Genomic DNA, 23,242 nt, shown 5'->3' with positions numbered 1-23,242 from the left:
GGTATTGATATGGTAGGGTGAAATTGGATATATGCGATATGAAATGAAATAATAAGAGTACCGATCATTGATGAATTGCCCTAAAAGTGGTATAAGTACCTTTTATATGAAAAACATTAAATATTAAATTTTGTTTTTATGCTTTATTTGTATTGATGATACAAGGATAACCTGGAAAAAAACTATTTGGAATAGAAATATTGTACTAATGCAGATTATTTTTGAATAAAAGTGGTGGTTATGCGTCGAAAGAGAGAGAGAAAAACAAAGAAGATTGCATGACAGCAATGACTATACAGAAGATGGCAGACGTACTGCCGAACCATGTATGTTTCAATAGATTTTATATAATCAAATCAGCTAAACCTTGCCTAAATGGTATTGAGTTTTAAAATTGTTGTGGTGTTTGTAAAATTGTAGAACTGTTTAATTGATACTAAACCAAGCACAAGGTGAACTTACTGTAGACTTTCGTCGATGTTGTCAACATGACGTCGTCAGTTGACATAAAATTATGCTTGGTTTAACAGTTCTATACTTATATTGTTAATATTTACATGTGGGGGTCCCATTCCCCCACCCATTTTCTTTGTTTTTGGTACGTAGACCTATGTGTATTTTAAATATATGTATAAAATAAAATGAAATGACCAAACATGGAAGATTTTTTGTCAGCTATTGCTGTAATTAGAGAGGGTTAAGACAGGTTCAAACAGGTGCAGAAATGTCTCGCTACACTGCAACACGTTGGCTAGACATAGACTAAGTATTGAGAAATGTGAGACGATGTAGAAATATTCTATAAAGGTTAATTATATATAATTAAGTTTAACTTTGAATATGTTATTTTATTTATTATGTAATCGCAGAGACAAATATCAGTATTCCCTATTCTGGATGCTATATAATAATAACAATAATAATATGTCGGTCTTAATATATAGCGCTTCATGCAATGCTTCACGCAATAGCGCATAATGCATCGGAAAGCACTATAATACATAGTTTACCTCAGACCAGTTACCAATGATCCATACAGGTTCAATAGGACATGTAATATCTAAATTACAAGGTTCAACGTTGATTGGCTTCTCAGCTCCTAATCTTAGGCACTCTTGGTCCTCAATCACACTTTGCTCATCATATCCAAAACTGCGAATACAGAAAACTGATCTCATCCTTGTTCCATTGTTGCCGCACGTTACACTACATGCTTGCCAATTCCCTTTCCACCACCTACAATGACAAGAAAGTTTAAGATACATATCGTAACTACGGCGTGGATAAATCATATCTAAATATAAGTAACAATTTATTTACTGAACGCAGGATTTTTACCTTGTACTGCATAAAGCTGCAAGCACCAAAGGTCAAGAGAGTAGGGGGAGGGCGAAGTCTTGAACAGAGGTGAAGAACAACATTTTCATGCGCTGGATCATTTTTGCACAGCTTAACTAATGACGGCGCTAAAAATATCCCCACGAAGGGTCCACATTCCTAACTAGGCCACACTCACCTTGGGCACACCATGTTCGGGATTGAGGTGAGCAACGTTTATAAGAATAGGCATCTGTAAGTGCCCTGAAATCAGATATTCCAGTTATAGGCAAATTTCAGGCGTGAGATGTATAGGGCTCGATCCCCACCCCTCCAGGTCGAAAATGCATTCAGGATCTGAATGTATCCCTTTTACTTGAGAATACAAGTATTTCACGCCGAATACGTAGGACTTGGTAGGCCTGAAAATGACACTATAGAGATTACCATATAGAGCTATACCATGTATTTACCGACGTCTCCTTGTATATTTCCTCGACGGCAAGATATGGACTCGCGTGTTTCTTATCGGGAAAATACAAGTTACTTGTTGGAAATATTAATATTTTAAACGTTTCCATGTATCTACTTTAAGTCATTGTGCGAATGAAATAAAGAATTTTTACAGATTTCCATAATTAGTGGTTTTTACTTTTAATCGTGGAAGCGGTTTGGCGAAGCAGGAACAGTTTGGTTTCCCAACCTCGACAGGGGCGGATCCAGAATTTTTCAACTCTTATACACATCTAGATGTGTATAAGAGACAGATTATATTCAGAATAGATAATTGAGAGCGCTAATTTCAATATATGCCTTGAAATTTTAAAATTTAGTGGCAAAACGTTGGGGGGGGGGGGGACACGTGCCGCACGTGACTGGATCCGCCCCTGCCCGAGGTCGGGGTGTCAATCCCTCGCTGTGCATTTCGCTTGTGCCGTTGAACAAGGCACTTTATCTGCATTGCTTCTCTCCACCCAGGAGTATAAATGGGTACCTGGTGGGGTTGCCTGCTACTGCGCCAATATGGCAGCAACACTTAAGCATGTGGACTCAATGACCAGGGACAACAAAGCGTTTTGTAACCTAACGGAATAGGCGCTATAGGCATACAAATACTAAAATAACAAATAAATAACAATAGCAACTATAAGGAAAACCGTTCTCTTATGACATAAATTAATGGGCTGTGTGAGTAAATCAAATTTCATTTAATCTATTTGAACAACATTTTCACAAAACAGTAGGCCTACCATAAAAATATTTTGAATGTAATGCAGAAGGATGCAATGGCATCCACTGCATCCCATGACCCGTCCCAGGTGATATCCGTCCACGAACGGATTATTAATTATAAACATGATAAGTCTTGTATACCTAAGGATCGGATGCTAGTCCTTCAAAATTACTATCTTCGTTCACAGATGAGAGGTAAATTAAATCAAAATACTCACGTTGCAGGACAATCGTTGGTGTTACATGAGCGTTGATTATGATCTGGTTTGGTTGTTTGGTTACAGTAAAAGTTTTCAACTAGTCCAGCCAGCTTTTCCACACATATCACCTCTGATATTTGCTCTCCTATGTGTATACAATTTTAAATTTATTATAACGCTTACTTTGGACGTCTTTTATAACTAAATATCAAGCAAAAATTGGATCTATTTTAACAAGGGACCTTTATTGCATCTTAAATAAGTGGAAATACCCAAATAAATTGTGATTTGTATCTATAAATTCATTCGTTAAAAAAATATACTTACCACCGCCACACGTTGCTGAACAATGTGTCCACTCGCCATGTTCCCATTTAAACTCAGCTATTCTCTCTACATCACTAAATTCTGTATTATTCTTTGGTATTGTGTACTCCACAGACAAGTCCGCATTGTATTGCTGCATTAGTACCTATCAATACATTTACACTAGCTAAGTTAACTTTCAAGTAAATTCTCATGTATACAATCATTAAATATCTTTCTATAAAATCTATGGCCTCCATTATTCTCAATAAATGTATTGAATGGACAACATGGTTACATATAAAAAAATAAATGAACGAACGATCAATCGATCGACGATCGCAATTAAGCAATCAGCCAATAAAACTATATCAATCAAACACTCAATCAGCTAATCAATAAATATTAACGAACGAACGATTGAACAAACGGGCGACTGAAATTGTACGAAATGAAACGAATGATATAAAATGAAATGATGTTAAATGACAATAATTTAAATAAAGTATCCTACCTCGATGGTGAGAGGTTCGGTTAAAGGTCCAGTTGCCATAAACTTTTCTAGGTTATTTCGTCTCTTATAAACTACTGTGGTACCCGCAGCTTTATAATAGCCTTCACGTTTGATAAACCAATTTCCATTCAAAAAATAGGCACCATCTTGTCCTTTTAAGGCCAAATAATTAACTGAAGCTGCAACCTCGTGGACCAAAATGTTTCTGGCACCCACCGGGATCACTACCACTTCCTTATATCCTTGTGAAAAAAGAAAGCCAGGTAAACTTAAGAATCTTAAATAATCTAAATGTTACTGGAGGTACCAATCATTGATAAACATTAATGGAAAGATGTCTCGTCTGCCTCATCAAATTTTACACCAAGTTAAAATGTCAGTGAAGCAGGTGCAATCGCAACATCAATTGTCGTATTTACTTCAACTATTGACTCATCATGAGTTCTATAGAATTAATTTTATGAGCGTTTGTAATTTAGTATTAAACAAGGTAAAATACATTAAATTAAAAAAAAAAACCTTACTATGACATTTTGGACGTTCAGTTTTTAAAATTCAAAAATATTTACATAATAATTAAAACAGCAAAACAAATTCATTAAAAAGAACATACAGTACTTCATAAGATGTGCATAATATGACGTCCTACATAATTTGAATATTAATAAACGGTAATTAAACTTCTAACGCGTCTAAACTAGCTACAGCTAGGTTAAACACAAAATTACCGTGAAATGCATGAACAATTTTCGATCCCGATTTATATCATTGCGCAAGGTAGACAAAAATACACTGACAGGGACGTAGCCAGGGAGGTCACTGGAAGTGTTTTATTATTTTTATTATAATTTGTTGGTTTAAAAATCAGGGTACACATTTTTTAAATTCAATAATTTCTATGCACAAGTTACTAACTTGTATGCTATTGCAAAATGAGCAATTTTATTTCAAACTTATTTTTTATGATTTTTTGACATTAGCAAGGGACAATACAGCTTTAATAGCAATATAATTAAAAACAACTTTCTAAAAGCTTGCAAAAGGATAAAAACCAAACTGAACCACACAATATCACATTTCTGTATCTTAAAAGACATGGCCTTTTTTTGTTAATTTGTTAAGTAAGTTTGATAAATCCAGCCCCTAAGCGTTATAAACCCGAAAATATTAATTTATGTTATGTATAGTGAACAATTGATTAATCTAACGAATATTCCACTGGGTTGCTATCAGGTTAGCGGGTGACTTTTATTTATGGACGTCTATGGTGGGTTTCTATCAGAGCACGGGTCACAAACCTATAGTAGAAGGAGTTAATTAGTTACGGCATATACGTGACATACCGTCTTATCAGTTGACAATAACTATCACATAGCGTAGGACAGCAAAATGATTTATAACAAACCATGTTCAATTTGTATTTGTAAACGTTGAGTTGGTTTTCATGTTTATTTTTTTTTTGATTAATAATTTTCTTTAGTATGATTTTATTTTTCATACATATTTTTTACTTTATACTTTTTTAATGAATTTTAATGTGTTATCATTATCATCATCATCCTTATCATTATCATTATCGATATTTTTTTATTTTTTATTATTATTATTATCATTATTATTATTATTATTATTATTATTTTTATTATTATTATTATTATTATTAATTTTGTTGTTATTGTTGTTGCATTAGCTGGCATTAATATCTAACATCACAACAAAATTTAATGAAAAATTGCCATAACAACTGGGTAAAACGAATGGGTGATCTTACCGACACCATATTGGGTGATGTTACTTTTGATGGTTTCACACGTGGATCCGTCACCATGACACACTCCACATTGGTCTTCTATTGCATTTGAATCTATTTTATTGTCACATCCCACTTTCTGAGTAGACACAATTCAAAACCATTAAAATATTTGTCAATGTTATATAATAGAACGCAAACGCCAATTAATAGGTGTATATATATATATATATATATATATATATATATATATCTTTATATATTATATTTGTCTTTGCTAGTAAGCATTCTTACTTAAGATAACAACTCAGCTCTCTAAGTAATTCTTATTTACTATTTTTGTTTATTTCGCATTAAGTTTTAGTACCGCCCATGCTTTGTTGATAGGCCAATTAAATTTCAGGCAACTTGTAGCTAAGTATCTGTAATGTATATCACTCACGCTGATGAAGTGCACAGGAGTGGACGAAATATTCGTGTTTAATAAATTATGTTCAAAAAATACGTCGACTTGACTTTTGTTTTCATTGTCATCACTTTCACCAATATATATATATATATATATATTGTTTATATTATATATTCATTATATTATATATTGTTTGTTTTGTAAAGAAGTTATCACTCTGATATGAAACAATGTGCTTCATCATTTCGCAATGATACATCTCATATTTATTTATTCCGGCCAATGACTAAATTTGCCTGCATTACATTATAAAAAACATATAAATACAGGCAATATAAAACATATAAATACATTGAATAGAGGGATTGGAATTGAAATTGATTACTAAATACATTTACATTACACAATTTAAAGTTCTATATACAAATTCATCAAAATTACCACATGAATAATATAAATAATTATCAAAAAATGGATTCTTAATTTAATCCTTTATATATATATATATATATATATATATATATATACACACACACATATATATATATATGCATATATATACATATAGAAAACATGAAGAGGAAAACATATATATACATATATTACACATATATATATATACATATATATATATATATATATATATATAAATCAGGAAAGCCGTTAACACTGTTAAATTAAATATAAATCATCAAAGAAATGTAAATACAGTGTTCGAATAAAGGACATAATACATCGTGAAGCATAGCTCTCAACGAATGTAGTCCTATAAATAAACGAACATTCGTTTATTTACAGGACTACATTCGTTGAGATCTATGCTTCACGATGTATTATTATGTCTTTTATTCGAACACTGTATTTACCTTTCTTTGATGATTTATATATATAAGCCTATTTTTATATTTACTACTACTACTACTACTACTACTGCTACTGCTACTGCTACTGCTGCTGCTGCTGCTGCTGCTGCTACTGCTACTGCTACTGCTACTGCTACTGCTACTACTACTACTACTACTACTACTACTACTACTACTACTACTATTACTATTACTATTATTATTATTATTATTATTATTATTATTATTATTATTATTATTATATTATTATAGTATATAATATGTGTGTATAGAGTTGAGGTTGACTTTAAAAGGCTACCTGGCAGATTCCACTGATGCATATGCCACTTTTTTCAATGCCACACGATGTACCATCGACAACTTTACTTCTTAGAACTTCCGCATGCTTCCTAGATTTTGTCGGTCTACATACTAACGCACACTCTTGGCCTTAAACAAAATATCATAAACAGATTCTCTGGAATATTGTTTCTACATTGTTAATCATTTATAACAGAACTACATTCATTGAGGGTCTAGAAGGAGACACTAACAATTATTTTAGAATCAGAAAATGGAATGTATAATATAGTACAATACAATAGCCATACATTACAGGCAATAGTAACATTACATAATATTATTTTAAACATTAAAGCATTAAAATACAGCAATTTTAATGTTATAATTTAAATAATCCGAAGCTTTTTTTTCTCTCTTATTCTCATGATTGTGCAAATGTTTCTTTTTTAGTAGTTTTGTAATTTTGGCCATAATTATATTGTTTGCTCTTTTTTTATGTAATTTAATTCGCAATTCAGCCTTTTGGCTGTCATATTATGTTTTTAATTCTGTTCTGAACAAATACCACTACTGCATATATAATACATATTTATATTTCTTTTTATACAGAGCAGCATAGCTCATAGACCTATGTTTAGACTTAAAACCTAATGCGAACAAATACAAGAAACTATGAAAACATGCATTCTTTAATCCCTTGGAACATTAATCAAAACTGATCTCTAAATTGAAAAGAACACCATGCGAACATGTAAATTTAAATTGACCAAAATATTGGAATACCTTTCTTAATGTACGGTTCCCATCTAAAAAAATTGTTACGAATTCTTTGATTGTTGAAAAAACTACACTGTACTTCTCGAAAATCACGTGATCCCGCCGGACAAGGCTGTTAATAGTAAATACAAACAAAATTATTTGAAAATGTCAAAGCTGACTAGAAACAAATGAAATCGAATGAAAATTATTTTATTGGATTGGATTTATTAGGTGTAAACACCAAGGATAGCCCACGAAAGTCTAGAAGACTTATTTCCCGTGGGGTCCTTCTGGTGGTGATTGAGCAGTACACAGGAGACAATAACCTATACTCTTACTTTCCGAAGAATGTACTGCGTTCTTTAACGTGCACATGGGCCATAAATGCACGCGGGACCAGTGGCTTAATCGTCTCATCCGAAAGACGGTGTGCTATTGTAACTTGTATTTCAGCCCTCCAGCTGAAACACAAGGAGAGGCATCGATGGGAATTGGACCTAGAGATCTCCACGGTTCAAATTATACAGTAATACTTGAGGTACCGTGTATGTTGGAACTGGTTTGTCGTATGTATCATTTGTAAAAAGGCCTACATTGTATGTTAACATTGTGAAACAGTGTAATATAGACGAGCTAACTTACCTGTGTATTACACAATGCGTACCTTTCTCGTTTACCTAAGCAATATTTACCCCCTTTTGCCGGCCTGTGAAACAACAGACAAAATATAACTGCCACATGTAAGGAATTACACCACACTCAAATGGTATATGAAATAATAAGCAAATTAAAAAAATAAATAGGCTAAATAAATGCATATTAGTAACTCATACTTTGTTATAAAATAATCAATACACAGTTAAGATTTGAATTTTTGCCAGAAGGTGATCATCTCGTTTAAAGTAAAAACATTCAGATAGAACTCAGATGGAGTTCTACAGTGCTATTGATGTTATTATTAGTTTTGCACAGGGCAAGGATAGTGTAAGTGTGTGCGTTGAGGTAGAGACACTGGTGTCGTGACTAAATGTCTATAGGGGTGCCGAGATCTGAGAAATTGTGGTCAACGATCGGCAAAAAAATGTCCATAAAATGCAATTAACTTTTAATGTTAATAAATTGTAGCCTATTTACGGTTAGAATATTCTCACTATCATCTAATGAAAATGTCTTATAAATTAATTACAGTATTAATATCGTAAAGTTTATGATTGAAAGCGAAACTGTACTCTCTTTTTAACCATTTATTGTCATTTGTGTTGATAGCTGTTTTAAAGACAACTAAATATATTTTCCAATGCTAAATTTATACGTGATCCTAGTGACCCACTGCTTTGTTATACTGTAATTGTAACCCACCTAAAATCAAAGGGATCCCGACCCAGGGTTTCGGTTAGAAAATTTACTGTATCTAATTAGGCCTATGCTATTAGTAAACTTGTAATACCTGGGATTATTGCATTCCCTGTGAGTAGTTGATACACCTCCACCACAAGTACGAGAACAACTTGACCACTCCGACCACGTACCCCAGTCACCATCAATGGCTACCGCCCTCTCTGACATTTCTACACAATGTCCGTTCATACACCACTACAGTTATACAAAAATGAACTATCATTTTAATTTCTTTGACAATCATTCACGTATATTTTAATGTTTTTGACACATTAATTTCTTCTTAAAAGTAAAAAAAAAAACATGTAATTTACAGCTTGAATTGGCTAAATTGCATTTAGCTTGAGGTTGAGGCTCCTACATAAGGGCAGAGTACAGTGTATGCGCCAAAAAGAGGGATTAATTTGAAACAAAAAGATATCAGAGGAAAAATAAATGTAAAAGAAAAGAATAGAAAAATTATAACAAAATTTAGCAATAGACAAAAGAAGACATTTAATTGGATAGAAAATGCGAGTATTAAGTCTAATGTGGAAAACACTCGCAAGCATGCAGTTACAATTCAAGCATGTAATTCCATAATCTATGAGGAGCGAGCTATGTAACAAGAGAGAATGGAAAATCTGAAATTGAATCTGTTAATAGGCCTAATATAACATTTCTTTGAATTCAACATTACTTATCTTGGATCATGGATAACATTAAGAAATGTTGTCAACCGACTTTAATACCGGTATGTGAAACAGGTTCACTGTTCTGTCTGAATCGAAGCGACCATGTTTACAAATCAGTAATAATACCGATCATGCGTGTATCGTTTCAGGCGCGAAAAGCCTATGCGCTCTGAGCACCGAAGAGTCTCCGACATACCCAGGCTCACGAAGGGGGTCGGGTTCCGATAAATTTTATGATTGTATGGAATTGGAAATCATATTTTATGATAAGTAATTCATAAATATTAAATTAATAATAATAATAATAATAATAATAATAATAATAATAATAATAATAATAATAATAATAATAATAATAAAGATTTATAAAGCGCACATCTCCACCAATGGTGCTCAAGGCGCAGAAATTAGAAATTAGAATTGTATATATTTTGATTAAATTGCTCTGTAAAATGTTTACTTTAATACAAAACTTAAACTGATTAAAGAAGACAGTCTGTCATTCTAAGTACTGTCTGTGCACACGTGTTCTTGCACAATGTTTCCAGTGGCGGCGCAGAGAGTCCACGACGAAAGGGTTCACACTTCAGCCCCACCATCTTTGGAGCAAATGTTAAGCATGGCACCTATACGTGCACTGAAACGGCACTCTCTAACTAAGTCTGTTATAGAGTTGTTTGTAATTTTTGTAGTTTAAGTTAAGAACTTGTTTCTGAAATGAAAAGATATATATTAAAATTAAGTCCCTGCATGATTTGTTGGTATAGCCGTAGCGTTAACAAATGGGTCTATAGGCCTACTAAATTAAAATGAAACTTAAATAGCAGCTGTATTTGGTAAAAAGGCAACTGCATAATTACCAAGCCAGTGTTTACCTTGTTTTTACTTAAATAGTTGTATTTGGTAAAATGGCAACTGCATAATTACCAAGCCAGTGTTTACCTTGTTTTTACTTAAATAGTTGTATTTGGTAAAAAGGCAACTGCATAATTACCAAGCCTGTGTTTACCTTGTTTTTACTTAAATAGTTGTATTTGGTAAAATGGCAACTGCATAATTACCAAGCCAGTGTTTACCTTGTTTCTACCGCATTTTGTGCCAGGTGCAGCTCCGCCCATTTTTGTGTGACATGTACCCGTAGAACACCAAAGAGTCCGGCATATATCCTCCTTCATTAATTAAAAACATTTTAATTTGAATTACCTCAAATATTGGTATTATTAGCTATATGACCTCTAATTGTAGTACAGTAGTATTAGTAATACCACTACTACTACTACTTCCACTGCTGCTGCTGCTGCTGCTACTACTACTTCTACTGCTGCTGCTGCTACTACTACTTCTACTACTACTACTACTAGTAGTAGTATTAGTAGTAGTACTATACTCAGTCTGCTGTTAATACGCCCACTACCACTGCTATTGTTACTGATGCTACTGTAACAACATTATGAATATATTACGTTTAAACAATTATCAGAAATAACACAGGCGTATCCGTATTCATACGTACGTAATTATGAGCACTTACCGGATAACATACGGAGACCGATGGTCCATATCTTAGCCTACATTGATGTTCAGCATCGTACATGACTCCTGGTGGTACATCTGGGTAGTCGAAGTCATGCTTACTCGGTTTATCCAATAAGCAATCTCCCCATCCTCGACTAAAAACGTGAACATTAATTATTGGTCTTATTTTACTGTATTTACATCTACGTGCAAGTCCAGTAACACATACAGTGGCGGATCCAGATTTTTCTTCCACCAGGGTGGCGCGAGTGGCAATCGAGGAAGTAAGGGGTAGACCCTATGGGAGAGGAAGGTTTTAGGGTGTTTCCTTACTCAGTGCGTGGGTCTAGGTGATATGCCCCCTCGAAGCTTCGAAGTTTTAGTCATTTTAATGAATTGAATTGAATTTATTTTATTCATTATTCAAGTAAAACAGGATCGTCAAACAACATTAAAACAACAGGAAACAAGAAAGGTAAAACAACCTTGATTAATAGGATAAGCCATAAAAAGTAGCAACTATACTTATTTCCATATGGGTCCCATAAAAATTATTTCAAATTGCACAGTCAACGGAGAAAAGAACAGAAACAGACAACGTCTAAAAAGCAATAAAATGCAATGAAATATTCAGAAAAAAACGTTGAAATGCAAAGATTAAAAATTACACGACGCAGTGAATAAAATGCATACAATGATAAACAATGCACACAATAGAGTAGACTGGGTTCCAGTCCCTAAACTTTGTCTTAATCAGTAAAAAGCTGGAAAAATCGATTATTGCGCCAATGGCGTTCCATATTACGTATTTGCTCATAGTATACTTTTTCTTCGATTAGCATAAAAAAATCTACAGTATTTCGCATCAAAAAAGTTTCTCGACATAAACTGACGCTGGTGGCGCTTTCCCAAATGTGCTAATGCTACGAAAAATCAATAAATTAGAGACTTGTGGCAAGTCTAAAAATAGAGAGGAATTTTAGCAGACGTTTTGAAATTTGAGATGCAGTTGGTAGCCTTTGTGTTATTAGGTAGATCATTCCATGCCTTGATACTAGTAATGTCTTACCTAAATGATTTAAAACTTGGTTAGTGATTTTTTTGGTTGTTGCTGGAAAGGAGGTGGGGGAATACCCCTTTTGCCACCCCTAGATCCGCCACTGACATAGGACCTAAAAACCCGAGATTAAGCAGGAAATCCAAAACAAAAATACAGGGACAAAAAAGAAAGAGCGAAAGTGTAAGAAAAGAAAAGGCAAAAAAGATGAAAATACAAAGTAAAACTACAAAATATTATGTCACGGAACATCGCAATGGAAGAAGGCATATGTAGTATGGTAAGTATACATTTATGTGAGAACCGGAAAGCGTATTTTACAACAGATTAAAGCAAATACCCACGACAGAGGAAAGCACAATATTTCTATAAATTTAAATTATGACCTTAAAGCATTATGAATTCATTATTATAAACTGTGCATTTATGCATTGACTTTATGTGAGAAGCATACTTACTCCAAGAAAAGAGTGATGTAGTCGCGGCTACAGGGAGACCAAATCAACGGAGCAACGGAACTTGGCATAGTCCCATTCATGATATAATGGACGCGCTCTGGTGACCATTTACAAGCGTTGCCATCACCATCATGTTTCATTCCAAGACTTAAAAATAAAATTAATAATAGTAGTAGTAATAATAATAATATAATAATAATAATAATAATAATAATAATAATAATAATAATAATAATAATAATAATAATAATAATAATAATAATAATAATGATGATGATGATTTTTGAGATATTTAGGTATGGGACGTCAGAAATTTAAATGACCCTCAAATGTACAACCTAAACTGGATCGTCACTAACACATAATAATGTCTTTCTTGTAACTTATTAGTTACTTTCCTAAAAGTTGTATTCAAATCAGTTGAATATTTAAAAAAAAATATGTGGTGTAGAGTGTTTGCCCTAAAATTCCTTTAATTGGTCCTTACATCAACGCCCCGCTTTAGATTAACACTAAATATAAGGAGGCACATCTTTGATATATGTTCTATGCTTTCGACAGATTTTGGAAAAGAGCCAACCATTTAAGATGACTCAAGTGCCACGCGGACTAACCCAATGCAAAAAGATAGGGGAAAAGTTAGATGTAGTGGTACTCACTTATGTCCAAGTTCGTGAGCGATTGTGAAAGCTACGTTTAATCCTGTATCATCGTTGATGTTACTGCTTTTAGCGGGATCACACATTGCAGCAATATTTGACAAACCTAAAGTTAGACACGGTCTATTTGATCCTGCACAAATGTCTTTTCTGTCAACAAAAATAAAATATACCATTGTTGTTTTCCAGTTATTTCGCCAATATCAGGGTTGTAGCTGTAGAAAGCTACGGATGGCTGGTAGACATTTAAAGGGTGAATTAATGATTTAAGGATAGGCAAGCGGGTTAATTAAGCATAGTTACCAACCGTCTCGCATCGTGCGGGACGGTCCCGCATTTCAAAGTGATTTTGGATGAAACACGCATTTTGCAGAAACACATGCGTGATCATAAATTTGTCACGCATTTAGCACAAGTCTATGGGTGATAACGAATTATCACGAATTCAGTGGAAAATGTATTTAAAATTAGAAGAAATTTGTTTTATTAACGATATAAAAATGGTCATACAGTAACTTGAGTCATTAGAGAGCTTTTGTTATCTCATTCGAGAAAAAATTCACCGACAAAATTTCTCTTTCTCTACCAAAACCCAGCCAACCACGCACTTAGAATCTATAAGGCTCGGGCGGTCTTGCGAGCAAATTGCCCCAACTGTTGATTATGTGATTAAAAGGCGGGGTTTTACACCACCGGGCTTCCGCCCCTGGGCTCCCCAGTGGGGGCCCTAGCGGCCCTCGCCCCCCCCCCCACAAGTAAACTGGTGTAGTCACGCATTTCAAAACCTCTGGTTGGTAACTATGATAAAGGTGGTGGTGGGCTATTTGCTGTCCTACATGTGCAGAATAGTGTAAAATCCATTGGACAATTCTGTTAAGGCGTCTGCGTAGATGGAGATCCCGGGTTCAATAAAAAAACGTACGACTATACAAAGAAGAAACGTATACTTTGACATTATAGACACTAATTTAATTGATCGAATGTTTGAGCACTCATATGCTCTTCTTCAGCCATGCGATCGCACCCCGTAAATTGTTTTAGGAAAATAACTGTTGTATAATTGTATTGTTGATATAAACATAGTACCGGTAAGATTTTTAAGGTACTGTATGTTAGACTGAGGGTGCAATTTCCAGGCACCAGAGGTCCATATTCTCAAAATGTTCGACCGTCAGCCCCAACCGTCGTGGGGCTGAGGTGCTGTGGACTCTCACGCACCCCCTACCGCCAAATCCTCCATCCGCCAGAGGGGTAGTGGCGAGAGTTAGGGAGTTATTGTTGGTGCACCCGGCGATGTTAACTGGTAACAAACCCAAATTTGTAAGATAGTCAAAGAAAATGACGAATCGAATTTGTGTGTTATTTATTTAATTGACAATAAAGAATTTTGGACATTACCGGTACGGCATTTTCTTTCCAACCTCTGGGATCGGAATGCAGGTTGAATCTTTCGACATTTGCCTTCAACCTTTTAGATTTCATCTCAAGACTATTATTTTGCTTATTATTTTCTTGAATTTCATCACAGAGACTTTCTCATCATGCTATTTAACTCCGTTTTACTGTACATAATCATTACACACCTGGTAATTAGGACGGCTACATCGTGATGATTCGGGTGTTCGTCACTCTCCATATTGACACTTTGTTGCCATGAGGAGAAACTATCCAAAGTTGGTCTGGCGTTGTGAACAATTCGCAATTTGTCCTACAACAAATCAATTAAACAGTTATCATTTGAATGAAGTGCCACAATTGACATTCTAACTGTATTGAATCTTGATTAGATAATAACAACACAAGCAACACAGTGTTAAGGCTAAATAATAGAAATTGCATAATTTGGATCCCTTTTTAAAATGTGGACCCATTAGAACAATTGTGTGGGATTGTGTCCCAACTGTCCCAATAGCTGGCTACTTGTTCACAATCTGTAAAATCCTTCTCTTCCCCCTCCCCCACCCCTCTATATCAAATTCCTAAATCCGCCACTGACTGTAGTATTTCCTCCATCTATGAAGTCCCTCCTTGGCCTCTCATCAAATGCCTAGATTCGCTACTAAAACCGTATGCATCTTCAGAAATCGATTAAATATAACCTTAAATTATCAAAAATGCATGGGCTCCACCACCTCGATCCCAGCAGCAGGGTTTCCCCAAGCGCCACCTCCCCCCTCCCCCATCTCCGGCCATATAGAGGTGACATAATCATAATTTTTTTTTACCTCAGGCCCAACCATGTGGATCTGAGGTGTTATGGACTCTCAAACTGTAAAATCTCCGTTCCCTTGATCCCAGCAGGATGCCCTCCCGCTAAGCGCCCTCCCGCTAAGCGCCTTCCCCAATTTTGGTCCAATCTCTACAAATTCGCACCCACCCAAAAAAAAAAAACCTGCGTACGGACCTCTACTACTACTACTGCTGCTGCTGCTGCTGCTACTACTATTACTACTACTAATACTAATACCGTAATAAATAGATATGGCTTAATGATCCTGAGACCTTACCTGATCTTCAGATAGCAGCATTACTCGAACAAGTACTATATTTACAACGTTTCCTATGCTGACATCTCGATACATTCCAGTTACCTAAGTGCAACAAAGAGTGCCGAGTTAAATCTATTAATAGGTCTTAATATTCAAGCCATGTTTCTAAAAATGATTGTCCCGAGCTTTAAAAAGTATTGTCCCTGGCCGGGTTGGTTACGATCAGGCCCGATCCTCCCTAAATCTCCCTCTCTTGTCGGAACGGCGCACTCGGTTGTGCATGGAATATTTTTTGTATACTAAAGAACCCCTCTCACAGATTACATGGTCTTTTTCACAAAGCAACTGCGGTCCCATACAGTCAAAGGGCTCCCAGGATATTTGCTCTTCCTAAGGTAAACATCAAGCGCTCAAAAAATGCCCTTACCAACGTTGGCCTTTTAAAAAACTGGTAGTATTTTTCCTTGTCTTGTTTTTTACGCCCTTATAGTGATAATTTAATTTGCTTTTTACTGTGTATCATTGTAAATGATAACAGATAATAATGAGATAATGATTTTCTATCTTCTTTTTTCTTGTATTGGTGGTGTTCTTGTGATTATGGGTTTTGAATTCTGCTTATTTATTTATTTTTAACCAAACTGATAACAATTTATATATAGAATTTTAGATATTTAGAATTTGCTTCTACTTTTTAATAAATTTTATATTTTTTTGTAAATAATAATAAATTTTAATTAATATGAATGCATTTTTGACATTTAAAAATTGCCAGTTCTTGTGATTAGGATTTTTATAAAGTTTTTGTAAATAGTAATTATGGATCAGTTTATTTTTGTATATATTATGATAATGACATTATTGATTTTAATCGGCTGGTTTTTTTTATTATTTATTCTATGACTGCCTTTTTATTGTGCCTTTAGTTTTATTTCCTTCTCTGAATATTTTGTATTATCCAATCTGTAATGCAATTGCAATAAAGTGAGTTATGTTATGTTATGTTATCTAACATTAACCAGTTTTTGTTTTTGTTTTTGTTTTTTGCAATTAACTAATAATTTCAATTATAAATTCACATAATAAATACTGATAATCGGGGGCATTAAGTACAAATTTATGTAAGCATACAATTGTTTTCGAATTGCGGGTTTAACAAAAGAAAAAAAAAACATTCAAGGTTCTAAAATCATTATCTTGCGATTGAACCAAATGCTTCTTAGAAAAATTCAGGTGCTAAGATCTACAGATAAATATGTTAAGGTCATGGTCCCATTTTTAGGTAGGTATAAAAGTTGGTATAGCTTCGGAGCATGGCTTTAATATTTTGTTTGAGTATTATACAGGAGATGCGCTCAACATGTTACTTCATCTTACAACTGCCTTACAGACGGCATCAATCTTACTGGTAAACACGGATGGGGTCAACTCTGTCAAACACGGGAGGAATCAAGCACTGGATAACGAAGGGACAGATATTGGAAAACATAATAATAGTAATATTATTAGCTCAAAATATGCTAATTAAGGTAGAAAAGTTAGAGACTTTTTAATGTTCATTAATCTAAAGCTATACGGTAGTCGTTGCATTTTTGGTACATTCTGATCCTTCAGTCCAATGTTATCATTTGGAGAGGTCAGCCAACTTCATCTGGCTTTTACAAAAATAGCTTTGCTTTACAGCATACATAAATTTAAAAGATTACTTTGAAAGCAATTTGCTGGAAAACACGAATTTACGAAAACTTCCAGAATTGAATCTGTGTCACTCTCTGTATGCTGTCTCTTATACACATCTAGATGTGTATAAGAGACAGCCCCAAATGTTCAGGTCCCAAAGTGCTCTCGTATTTTTATTTTCTGTAAGTAAAATAATTAAAATAATATGATGATATTATGATAATGTTATATTAATTTATATTCAAGTATTTGTTGTGTATATTTTAATTAATTTCCATAAATTTTAGTCTGAAGGATCAGAAGCAACAGAGTTTCTTCAACGACTTTGTCCGAATGAGATGGATGTTGATGTTGGCACACTGGTCCACACACCAATGCTGGATGAAAATGGTCACTTTCAGAACGACTGCAGTGTGGCTAGGATGGAAGAAAACAGGTATGATGCAAACACAATGCTGGTCTCCCTCCAATGAAAGACCTCTCCACTTCTTCTTCTTCTTCTCATTGCATAATCCCCAAAGGGGCAAGCAACAACTGTACAGACTCTCAAATTCAGAAGATAAATAAATATAAAGGCAAACTTATCAGTTTATGTAAGTATACCTAATTTGCTGTTATTAATAAGTTATTAATAAATCAGTGTTCTTAAAGTCTACTATTGAAGTTGTTTTATTTTTTTTATATTCTGTCGGAACACACGTGGAACACGAATGAAATATAGGCCTATATATATATATATATATATATATACATATATATATATATATACATATATGCCTCTATATATATATATATATATATATGTATATAGGCCTCTATCAGGGATGTTTTGAAATGTGGGTCAGGTACACACCAGAGAAAATGTTTGTGATTAAAGGACTATTTTGAGTTTAGTTAAAGTACTCAGATAGTTAGCCTCGTCGTAGGTTATTTGACCCAAACCGATATGAATCTCTCGTAAGTAATTATCGACGGCGTCGAAATGTCTAATGCGATAACGAACATTAACAACATACTTAACAACACTTAGATCCTTAGATTGTCTGACTTTAGTACATAAAATAACATATAATTTGTATGACAGGTAAGGAATATCTTTTTAATAATTATTATCATAGGCCGTATGCGGAAGTAATATAAAAATAAGTTTTACAATAAAGTAACTGCAGCTATTGACAAAGCCTAATTAATCATGTAATAAATTTCAAAAACGTATAATAAAAGTGTATAACAAAGCCCTATTTTATAACTTACTTTATTTAACTTTTACTGACATAAAATTTAAGAAGCTATGAGATAATGTTGAACTTGAATATGAGGTACCGGTATGGTAATACGAAGCGAACCATATTTTTGTCTGGGGATGTATGGCGAGCCGAGTTGTCATTTAATCGTAAATAGAGATATCTCTATTTATGATTAAATGACAACTCGGCTCGCCATAGGGATGTGTGTTATTCAGTAAAGCTGGGTACAATCGCTACACGCTATCGCTGACAGCTTTCGGTGATGCTGATTGGTCGGTCGAATCGGGGAGCCTTTCCGATTGCATCGGGAATTGATACTATACTCAGTACAAGAATTGCACTAAAAACACAGTAGCGACAATTTTTATCGATTTTAACGAAACCAGGCTTCAGTATTAATGAATTACCTGAAAGTAATAAAGTACTAAACATACCATGTTCATAACTGTTAGTATATAGAGCTGAATGTCGCCCCTGTCGTGGTAGTAATCAACCATGAGCGGATCTGCTACTACCAGCACTTCAACGTTTCTTTCCAAACTTGTGGATCGTTTATGACGTTCATGTGTTGGCGCATCATCAGTCGGACCACCTGAGAATAAACGAAATTAGTTAAACTCGCAAGTGATTTTGTTCATCATTACTATTTTTTTAAAATTTTTTAACTGCCTAGAATATGAAATTTTTTGGTAGGCCTATGACCATGACCTACATTGTTACATGGGCCTTGTTAAAACTTCGAATGACTTAAATGGAATGGCCAGACAGAGTTTTGTAAATTAAAGATCAGTCTTCAATCAACCATGAAGGTAATAAATAATTAATTTCCTCCATGAATCAACAATCAACATTACAGGAGCATGAACAAGTTCCTTCCCGAGCGCATGTTTTTTCTTAGCCTAGTGAATATGCAGTGTATAATTTCAGGCCCGTATTTATAGTCAGGAACCCGACTGGAAAGCATGGCCTTCTTTAAAAACATTTGCCCCTGTTAAAATCTAACATGAACTAATCATTGAACTTAAATTTAATGTTTTTTTATTCAAAGAAATTGTCTGTAATCGTTGGAGCTGGGGCTAGAAGTGTGGCTTATGAAACCTTTACGTTCTGGGGCATAGAAGCACGAGGCCCACGGAGCCTTAGCTAAAGACTGGGGCTAATAACATGATATTTTTGATTCTTTGTTTTGAAAAGATACACAAGAAATGCATTGGAGAACGTCCAGAACTAAACGCGCAAACAATATCGCTCTAATTGAATCTATTGTTTTTACTTATTTTATATTTATTTTCCTGTTAACAACGCCTTGTAACTGTCGTGTATGCATGTATGTTATCATTAAGTTATAAATGTTATGGGATACAGTACTTGTTTTTGTTGATGTTTTATCATCTTAATTTCTATCTTATGATAATTATTTTGTTTAATTATGATTGCTTGGTTTTTAAAACCATTTTATTATTTTGTAGGTCTATTGTTAATTGACCGGATCACTATCTTTTGAGTACCGCCGCTCAAAGGTGAAGTATTGCCAGCTAAAAGGATAAATAGCGTAGGCCTACAGGCTATACTATATCTATTTACTTTAATTGGCAATGTGAATCAACTGTCAGTAAATTCCGTTCATCGCCTCGTAAAATGTCGACAGTTTCGTTTATTCAGTGTCGTCGCCGACTGGGCGTCATGGAAGCTATGGACATGAGAGTTGCTTTGTTGGGTGAAAAATTAATCACACAAAAAAATATTAATTGTCTTGAAATCGCCGAAACCGTTAACGAGAACATTTAAATATATAAATGTAGAACAATTGATTTGAATTCTATTGACTTTATACAAACACAAGTGAGAAGGATTTCTGAATGGATTGAATTCTACCGAGAATACCATACTGCACTTATAATAATAACACGCACGAACGTTCCAAATTTTAATAGTGGCATCAAAATAGTTTGTGAGAATAATTGACAGTCTGCTTAGGGTCAAATTCTTTAAACATAAGAAGTATATATGGTCGCCTTGACAACAGAATAATACTATCCAAATTATTTGGCTACCAAATGTATAAAGCCTTATCTTTTCCAGGACAGTTTTCATACAATCATGTTTACCATTATATGCGTGTACAGTATTATCAACACACGCACAAAAAAAAAAAAATCAAAAAAAAAAAATCCCAAAAATGATGGTTACCAATGCTGCTGTTCTCTGCGGCGTAAACGTGCAGTAGGCCCTATTCAGTTAAGTGTTAAAATGTTTATACATGATTTTACAGGTCCTTGACTTGAAAGTGAGTGACAAATAAGCGAAATCATTCAAGTTTGATGTTTATTCTATGTATGGGTCTTACTGTATAACCTGTCTCTTATACACATCTAGATGTGTATAAGAGAAACATTGTGGCCATTGAACCGGAATTTCATGAACTTTAATAACCATAAACACTTGGCTTAAGATAATTCGATCTCATGAAAATTATCAGTCTTTAAAAATCTATATAAGAAACGGAGAATTAATTGTTCAGACCGTTTCGTTGTCATTATTTATTTATTTAGAAACTACACTTATATATCAGTGGCACTCTTCAAAAGTAAGGTAAGAGGGAGAGCTGGCTCCCCACCCCCACCCGGGGAGAAAAACCACAATAGGAATATATATGTATTTTCTACATATTAGTAGACTTTAAAATCGATTAAATTAGTCTTTGAAACCTCTAAATTGTCTAAATAGGCTTTGCTCCCAAGAACTCGTTCCAAGAGATTTTGAGCGACTCCCGACCACGACCACCCTTTTGGTCGGGAACGTCCCCCCTCTCCCCCCACCCCCGTCTGGCAAATTCTGGCGCCACCCCTGGTGCTACGGTACCGCAGCTCAACAATGACGGCATCTCTTGATGACGTCTCCTAAGCTCCCCTGGTTGAAGCATATTGGTTGTGTGGTTCGCAGCCCGGTCAGGTGCATCCCTGTTTTATAACTTTCTTTCTTCATAGGCCTGTAATTTGGTATTAAACCTACATTTTCTTTTCAAAATATTTTTATTCGCACTGTTATCGGAACAAATAGCAACTAAAAGTAGTACAGGTAATTATGACACAGTATTTTGAAAACAACTTACAATGTAATACTAGGCCAATGTCGTTTTTTAAAGTTAAAAAGGGAAACGTTTTCTTTAAAATTTAATTTCTTTTAAATTGTGTGTTTTCTTAATTAGTAATTTTCAGAAAGCTGTCTGATATATTTTTAACTGATTAGGCCTCATAAAAAAAATTTATTAGTTTATCACCCGCTCCCTCATCAGTTTTGGGAAAATCATATATTTTTTTTTTCAATCAACATATATTTTTATTTCAAACGGTCCTTTTTCCATCTTTTTTCACTTGAAAAGCTCAGGGTTGCTTGCAAATATGTTTACTGGTACAACAAAAACATATTTTTTAAATATAAATTTGATTCCATTCTTATGACTTTTTATATATGTGTCCCTAACCATTGATTTACTTGTGATCATCGGTAAAACTGGGGCGGGATTAGCAAAAAAAAAATTAAAAAAACCTCCCTCCCTCATCAGTTTTTATGCTTTGATAGGGTGATAAACTAATAATTTTTTTATGGGGCCTTATACCATACCACAAATGTCAGAAATAAAGGAACTTTCTTTGGAGCCGGATATTTCTGTCTCTTGAATGTTCCCCATTTCGATTGCGTGGGAGACCCAGTTATTCGGATTTCGGATGGGTTGTCTAACTCCCTGATCATACATTGCAAAAACGTCGTGTATTCGAATTAAATCTAATCAAGTAAAACCGAACTTCTTTAAGCTCCTCTTAAAGAGCACACAAAACAGGGAGTTTAACAACTCTCTGGTATAATAACAATAATTAATCATACAGGTTACACTCACAATTACATACCTTTGATTTGCTTGTATAATTGTTGAGCACGTGACGTCATAGGAAGATCGTCTTCGTCAACCGCCCCTTGATGTACAGGTCGCTTGTAAATTATGTGCGGGTGGCGGGGATTCGATGCGAGGTCATGACCAAAAACAGGCTCGATAAGATATTGGCCACCATTGGTATGAATATAACCCCTCTAAAAATTTAAAAATAACAATAAATCTACAGTAGCCTACATTCAAACGACATATGAAAAACAATGACATATTTGTATGGGTCTTACTGTATAAGCGGTCTACCGGCCTGTGTAAAGGTCGTTTACTGTTAACATTCAATATCATATCATTAAATGTAAACACGTATATCATGTCTGCTTCCATAAACATTGGTTAATTCTCTTAAGATGACAAAGATTAGAGTGATCACGAACGCCGACACTTGGTAGCTAAATATCCCTTGGTTTGTGCTGAGACGTGATCCTCTCTATAAACCGGGCACCGCTTATACGGCAGTGGCGGATCAAGGAATTTGAAATAAAG

At 34.4% G+C, this 23,242-nt stretch overlaps 1 protein-coding gene across 1 annotated transcript in view; it reads right to left on the bottom strand.

Annotated features, from left to right (window-relative positions):
* Positions 1 to 69: 69 nt before the first annotated feature.
* The window catches only part of LOC117119888 (A disintegrin and metalloproteinase with thrombospondin motifs 7-like), a 40,297-nt gene continuing 17,124 nt past the window's right edge, over positions 70 to 23,242 (bottom strand). The window contains exons 3-19 of the mRNA XM_033264873.1: positions 22,719 to 22,899; positions 19,245 to 19,402; positions 15,902 to 15,985; positions 14,978 to 15,102; positions 13,395 to 13,544; positions 12,736 to 12,882; positions 11,237 to 11,375; positions 10,782 to 10,874; positions 9,081 to 9,226; positions 8,276 to 8,339; positions 7,658 to 7,763; positions 6,891 to 7,021; positions 5,342 to 5,459; positions 3,571 to 3,812; positions 3,078 to 3,222; positions 2,769 to 2,895; positions 70 to 1,236 (exon numbers count right to left, since the gene is read on the bottom strand). Of these exons, the coding sequence (XP_033120764.1) occupies positions 993 to 1,236; positions 2,769 to 2,895; positions 3,078 to 3,222; positions 3,571 to 3,812; positions 5,342 to 5,459; positions 6,891 to 7,021; positions 7,658 to 7,763; positions 8,276 to 8,339; positions 9,081 to 9,226; positions 10,782 to 10,874; positions 11,237 to 11,375; positions 12,736 to 12,882; positions 13,395 to 13,544; positions 14,978 to 15,102; positions 15,902 to 15,985; positions 19,245 to 19,402; positions 22,719 to 22,899 (2,400 nt within the window). The 3' untranslated portion in view covers positions 70 to 992. The remainder of the gene's footprint in view (positions 1,237 to 2,768; positions 2,896 to 3,077; positions 3,223 to 3,570; positions 3,813 to 5,341; positions 5,460 to 6,890; positions 7,022 to 7,657; positions 7,764 to 8,275; positions 8,340 to 9,080; positions 9,227 to 10,781; positions 10,875 to 11,236; positions 11,376 to 12,735; positions 12,883 to 13,394; positions 13,545 to 14,977; positions 15,103 to 15,901; positions 15,986 to 19,244; positions 19,403 to 22,718; positions 22,900 to 23,242) is intronic.

This window comes from Anneissia japonica, unplaced genomic scaffold (genome assembly GCF_011630105.1).
Source record: "Anneissia japonica isolate Jap-2015-1 unplaced genomic scaffold, ASM1163010v1 scaffold724_len3256291_cov202, whole genome shotgun sequence".
Lineage (NCBI taxonomy): Eukaryota > Metazoa > Echinodermata > Crinoidea > Comatulida > Comatulidae > Anneissia > Anneissia japonica.
Note: the sequence above shows the minus strand (reverse complement) of the source record. Positions and strands in the feature narration are given on the sequence as shown.